This window comes from Dysidea avara, chromosome 6 (assembly GCF_963678975.1).
Source record: "Dysidea avara chromosome 6, odDysAvar1.4, whole genome shotgun sequence".
Classification (NCBI taxonomy): domain Eukaryota; kingdom Metazoa; phylum Porifera; class Demospongiae; order Dictyoceratida; family Dysideidae; genus Dysidea; species Dysidea avara.
The window spans coordinates 243673-250927 of NC_089277.1; the positions used below are offsets into that span (position 1 = coordinate 243673).

At 37.3% G+C, this 7255-nt stretch overlaps 1 protein-coding gene across 1 annotated transcript; it reads right to left on the reverse strand.

Moving 5' to 3' along the window:
* Window positions 1–4821: 4821 nt before the first annotated feature.
* On the reverse strand, window positions 4822–6072 carry LOC136258395 (uncharacterized). The gene has a single exon (XM_066051702.1). It carries the CDS (start codon window positions 6070–6072, stop codon window positions 4822–4824), a length of 1251 nt encoding a protein of 416 aa, XP_065907774.1.
* Window positions 6073–7255: the final 1183 nt, after the last annotated feature.

The window sequence follows — 7255 nt, forward strand, 5'->3', positions numbered from 1 at the left end:
TAGTGCATATTTCACTGCCTGAGTTATTTAATGGTTTGAGGATTCAGCTCAATGCTTATACCAGCGTATGCAGTAACATCAATTTGTATTATACTCTTAATTATGTCTAAATATATAATATGCAGGGAAAAACTGCAATGCTTTCTCAACTACAACCATCTCTGTCTGCTGTGTTCAGCATCGAAGGTTTTATGACCTATTTAAGGACTACAGCTGGGGGAAACAAGGACAAAGAATCTGTGAAATCTATTGCAAATGATTTGATAGAATTCTATAATGTAACATCCCAATCATCTGAAGAATCTTTCGGCAAGATTGACAGCCTGTTTAACAGATCTAATATTCAGTTATTCCTGGACTATATCAAGAAGAGATACAAGCCAGCAGCAATATGGGAAATAATACAAAGGTTAAAAATGGCTATCCAGTACATTATGAGTCTAAGCAGCAGAAAAGACTATTACACTACAGGATGCACTTTTCTGAGGCTATTAACTGACCTGCAAGACAATTCTCAATTGCAGAAAGCCAGTGCTCGAAGGATATCCGTTTCAAAATGGTCATGTGTCAACTGTAAGCAATCGGTCAGTGTGCATGTACGTATGTGGTTGCAAACAATAGCTTCTTAGGCTAAATGCTACATAATGTGTATGTAGTTGGTAGAATTACTATATATATGCTAATCTGGTAACTGTCAGAGTAGTCATAATTTGGTAATGGTCACAAGTGGTCATCACAATGTAGCCCTAATCATTTCTGCACATGTTTAATCCATGCATGCAGTCCTGAATCAAATCTAAATAGTTATTACTGTGTATGGTGATGGTTACCACATCAACCTAGCTATAAGACTGCCTGTCCAGCACCTTGATAACATTCTTTGATCTACACAGGATAAAGATTCAACCATAACTGAAGTTGAATGTGTACAAGAGCCAGATAGCATAACTATTGACTCATCATCTATTCGCAGTTCAAGTGAACATGACACTGATAATGCAACAGAGAGCCATAGGACTTTTGAAACGGTATTTAATTAACATTGCTTTTTGTAGAAGAACTAGTGTGGTATTCTATCCTGAATATAGGGTGCTTTAACTACAATAAAATCTGCATATGCTGATTCAAGTGAAAGCATTGCCAGCACAGACAGTGATCATATAAGTGTGCAGGAAAGCACTGAGAGTATTGCTTCATCAGATACAGTAAGCATACTGTAATCCACTGGCTGTATATATGCTACTATTGCTAAATGCATGCAGATTAGCATTAGACTACAGATGAGCTTGCCTAATTTGTTATATTCAAGCGATGCGTATGATAACGATACTGGTTCATGTACTAGTGATGAAACTTACACTGACCCAGATGAAGGGTCTACAAGCAACAGTGAGGTATATGAATATTTTGCCTGTACATGTATACATAAAATAATTATAATGTGCAGGTTGCTATACACCCTGACAGACTGTTTCATAGCTACAAATTTGATTTTTCTGCTTTTGCAAACTATCTGGAGGGCATTGCTGGTGGATGTAGAAACACAGATACAGCAAAAGCTATTGTCCGTGATGTCGAACTGTTCTTTCAATTGACACCAGCCACATCACACAATGATCTTGATAGGCTGTTTAATAAGTCAAATTTGGAGAAATTTTTTCAGCAACTTCTTCATAAAAAGCAATATGTGACTGGGCCTGCGATAATAGGGCATGTGGGCACATGATTTTTGCCTACTTTTTCAAACTTCCATTGTACATAACGTTTCGTACAAGTATGGTATGGCAATGAAATTTTCAGCTCATAGTTAGCATTTAAGTGATGTTATGATGCAACTTACAGAATGCAAATATTCTGTTCCAATACTGAGATATGACCTGTAGAGTGACAGGGTGTAGTTTATGCCCACATGCCCTATTTTCGCAGGCCCGGTCACATATAAACCAACCACTATAACAGAAAAGATCCGACGGATGAAGTTGGCAATCAAGTATGTCATCCATGAGGAGGACTCTATGATGACAGATAAGGAGATTTTCATCAAGGGAAGTAGATTATTAGAGCTAATGACTCAGTGGTGCCTTTCATTGTCCAAAGCAATTGCTTTGCAAAGACAACAGAACTCCCTCAACATTACTGAACAGTTACCATTCTTAATGGATCCACATGAATTCTTAGATAATGAAAAGGTACAGAGTAGCAGATAATCAGTTATGAATACTTTATACTGTGATTACAACAGGTTCAACAGAAGGTCAAGGCAGCTAGAGTGGTATTGAGTGATGGAAAATTTGATAAAGCAGCTGTTAGAATTCTAACAGCATATGCAGCAGCGTGCATACTTTATGGGAATGGGCAGCGATCTGGAGTGATTACAAGTTTGAGAATTGCAGAATTCAATCAACGACAACCATGTGATTATGATACTGATGAAGTAATTATTCCTTGCCTACACCATAAGACTGGTCCCCAAGGCATTGCACGGCTGGTGGTGACACGTGACATTGAACAATTACTTTATGAATACTACACAAATGCTCGACTGAAAATACGAGCCAAAGAATTTACAAATTCTAATAGATTTTTCCTGACTATAACTGGCTTTCTATATACACAAGTATACAGAAGAATAAAAGAGGCTTTATCCATAGAAAATCTAAAGCCACCTAGGCCTAAAGATTACAGGATAATGGTTGCAACGGATGCAGCAAGAGAGCTGAATGATGTAGATTTACGAAGAGTAGCAAAACATCTATGTCACAGCACAGAAACAAGCAGGCAATACTATGAATTTAGCAACAATGATGATACGGTGCTTGCTCATCAAGCCCTTTGCAACCTCTCGAAAAAATGAAAATGGTCTAAGCAGCATATAACAGCACTGCTTAAAGAATGGCCATTAACCAACAGCCCACCTGGTTTAGCAGTGTGCAGAGAGATATCAAGAAAACATCACATGAGCAGAACTGGAAAGCAAGTATTGGACAAGTGGAGGCAATTAAAGAAGACAATGTAGTTGATATGTATGGAGTTTTACAAATACATACTTAAGAATTATTGTGAAGTATTCACTTGACACTCTGCTCTGAACTAAATTCATAGAATTGTAAAACAGTTAAAGATTATGCATTGTTGTGCACTGAGCTTTATAAAATTGATGTACTCTAATAGAACAGTCAGCAAAGTATTTGGTATACTCTAATAGAGTCCTCAATATGCATGCAGCTATCTAAGAGTAGCTTAGGGCACTTTGTGGCACAACTGAGCATAATAGGGGAATTTGAGTTGCCAATAGTCTTGCCTAACACAAAGTGCATTATACATATACGTAGCTATGTTTTATGGGTTAAGTTGAATCCTATTAATCACTGACAGATAGAATTACACAAATACTTTAAGTTTGGCTCATTTGTAGCTAGCAACAATCAAGAATCATTCCATATAAATTTCTCCTCCTGGGAAGCCACAAAAGTGCACAGCCTGTTACGACCTTGTTATGGATCCAAACTATATATATATATATATCTTTTGGTCCACTGTTGCTCTACTAACATGTAGCTAATATTTATTTAAATTGGTAGGCATGATGTATTGCAGAAGTGAATTTGCTACAATGGCTAATCACACGCTCATGCAAGTAGGAGGGTCTTACCGAGTAGGAGGAAAAAATTTGATTAACAGCCTGTCTGGGATGTGGCTAACAACCATTCATTCACTATTGGCATTAACTATGATGTACATACAGATATACTGCATGTATCAAAAAGCAATTGGTCAAGATACCTTTGGTGGTTTTGGAATGGTCGCAGTGGTCACAAAAAAAATTTAAATGGTCGCAAAACAACATTTAGATAGTCATAGTGGTCACAGATTATGCATTAAATGGTCACAAATAGCAAGAATTAAAAAGATGGTCATCAAGTTCGGGGCCCTAACCCTAACCCTAACCCTAAACCCTAATGTGTCCCACGGTTGTAAGCACTCCAGAAATATCCTTCTTGATAGTGACGGCAAGTATATTGTGAGCATTTCCAACTTCTCGTTCACATGTCAGTTCATCATCTCGCAATGGATTTGGCCAAATACTTTGGTATATGTGATAACCTCTGCTACTGGAGTTCACTGAAAATGTAAATGTCACTCTTGGCATTGCAGGAGATAGCGAAACATGTCTTTGCTAAGTAGCACGTTGTTAGATCAGTATAGTAACACAAAATACAAAAACCATGACAATTACAAAGTACTGCTACAACAACACTAGCTACCTATATACTTACCACACAACTTACCCTGGTAACTGATGAGTTGACACTTTGTCGTTATCCTTATGTACCGTACAGTAAAAACTGTGGCGATAAAAACTTTGACAAATATTATTTCAATTGCAAAGGTTTATTCCGCCAATTTTTTTAACAGAGGGGCTTCGCCACACTCTTTTACCGCTGAAGTTTTTTACTATACAGTAGCTTTTATGACTGCTCACCTAACCATCAAGAAGAAACGCTAACCAATACGGAAACTCTATGCATGAACAGCACAGGAGGAACGGAAGCTTTTGACAGCTATTGTACACTTGACCATGAAGCAGAAACACTTACAAAATGCTAACCAATATCAAAACTTAACAGGTAAACAGCACTGGTGGAATGGAAGCTTTTGATCACTACTGCACTTAAAATCATTTATTCACATATCATATCAGGTCTCAGTAACAGAAATCTCTACATTGGCCACTGACGCAGTACTCCCCTACCCTTACAAATAGGATAAACTCATACATCAGATCACATAGTTCAAAAACTACACATGTACATATGATTGTTAACATAAGAATAAATGTTTGTCACATAAATGTGTATCATGATCTGGTTGCAACAATTGACCATCACTTTCACCATCTGCCCAGTCAATTCCACAATGGTTCATAAAATAAGGGTACTTGGTTAAACCAGCCTTACCAGACCAATCAAAGTCAATCACAAACAGTTTGCAGCTTTCATCAACTATAAGGTTAGAAGGACGAAAATCACCGTGACAGTACTTTGATGCATGCATATTTTTTAGTATTTTATCGCACTGGTTTTTAACATCAACTTTGACTGAATCATTGTTTTCGTTCTGCCGCAAATACTTCGTCACTGTGACCCCTTTTACTTCCTTCATTATAATCATTATGTATTGCAAAGTGACTTGTTTGCAAAACAACAGCTCTGGAGCAAAACCATTCTCCGAACAGAACTTATGCACATCTTCGCCATATCTTGTAACGAATTTCACAATTACATTAACACCACCATTATATACTGCTCTGTATACATTCCTTTTCACTTCTGATAGGTATGATAGGGGCTGTCTGAATGTAAGTGGATACACAGATTTTGTTGGAGTCAAGTCATAGTATCCTCGGAGCTTTACTAATGCGTTCTTCAAGGCCTTGAATGTTTTCATAATATGCGTCATTGCGTTCAAGTCATTACTTTGATTAACTAACCAAAGCATCGGTACCAACATGTCTGCTTGCATCTTACGGGCAGTATGGGTGCCAGTATCAATTACACCATAAATTTCAAAGTGTGGGCCAACTAATTCCACAACATAACACGGACAAAGGCTACTTTGGAAATTAGACTCTTGGTTCCAGTAATAGTAATATGACAGAGCCTGGTTGTAGGAATCAGAATGTCCCTGTCCAACTTCGTTCTTTGCTTTTAAAATCAACAAGGTAAACGACCTTTGTTGTGGATTATTGAAATGTTTGATAATGCCATCAATTGTATACCCAAATTTAGTCTCTGAAATTACTTCAACTCCAAAATAACCAGTTAACAGTTGGCTAAATTCGGCTACTCTATGTTGTTCTTTTTCATATTTCTTACCCATAGCTTTTGTTAACTCCATTGTGAACAATGCATCTTCACGAGTAACAAGGCAGCTGTTGCAGTCTTCTATGAATTTATCAAAGCCATCGTAAAATAGAGTGACATGGGCTCCACATTTTCCATCAGGCCGGTGAGAATGAAAGCCGTACATCTCTGCATCATCCCAATCAATTCCATAACTACTTGGAGCCATTTTTAGTTCTTTCGTTGTTGATTCTGTAATAATAAGAACAATAATGACACAACTGATTACTATACACTAGTGGACATTTAATTCCTAATTCAGTCAGTCTATAACCCATAGATTGAAATTAATGTCCACTAGTAAGTGGAAGTTCACAATTTTTCCTTCTATACTTCTTTGTCTACTTGACTTGCAGCAAAATTGCTGCTGGCTTTACACACAATTTATTGATTCTGACAATTCTTAACTTCAAACTGCTTATTTGTGTTATGTTTGGCTTTGTGAAGTCGTAAAAATGCCCCATCCTAGATCCACCATTGCACATTACTTTAAAGCTAGTGTAATGTTCCACCATTACCATCATACTAGATGTATACTTTTGACTGTTTAATAGCTTTTGAAAAATGATTGTACTTGATAGTAGCTGGTTGCAGTATTTGTAGTCATGTATGTGTACTCACTGCAGTAAAGTAGGTGAATAGAAATAAAAAATTTGAAAATTTGTGTGTGAAAAAGGTACCTTTTCACAAATCCGGTCACATATGTTGATGGCTTGTGGCGACTACAACAAACAAACTTCTGAACTAGTACCAGCCTACTTGTACTTGTCAGGTTTGAAAGTGAAATATGTCTTTATAAACTGTTTTCCAGTGTTGCCTTTGACTTGGGATACATGAAGTTTCATTTTAATAGTTGAAAGCACCTGTTTCCTACTGTGCTTAGTGTTATAATAAAGCCTGCTGCTACTTGCTGTTACAGTCAGCAGCTAGAAAATGGCAGCAGAGACCAACAAGCTAATAAATATAACTGATGTATATGATGGACTAATGCACAAGCCAAATCACTACTAGATGCTGGTTTTGCCATTTGCAGTTATAGATATGGTAATTATTGGGAGTTCATTTATGCTGCTCTGTTCATCCAGTAACATGTGAATATTCTAATATATTGCTGCTATTACTGGATCCATTCTATTATGCACTCTATTCTGCAGTATTTATTGTTTGCAGATGCTCCAGTGCAGGATCCAGGTTCTTCAGCTGAAGACCAGACCCACTGGCGATACAACAATCGTACTAGGCCTGGAACAAAGGTTCGAAACCTTCAGAGGTTTTGTAAGGTGGTTTTACTCCTCCAAAGCTTCGAACACAATGGATACTGTCATGTCTAATCACTCAGAAAGCCATGTGCT

Bases quoted from the DNA above. Each gene is read 5' to 3' on its own strand.
- LOC136258395 (XM_066051702.1), bottom strand. From the start codon at position 6,072: ATGGCTCCAAGTAGTTATGGAATTGATTGGGATGATGCAGAGATGTAC.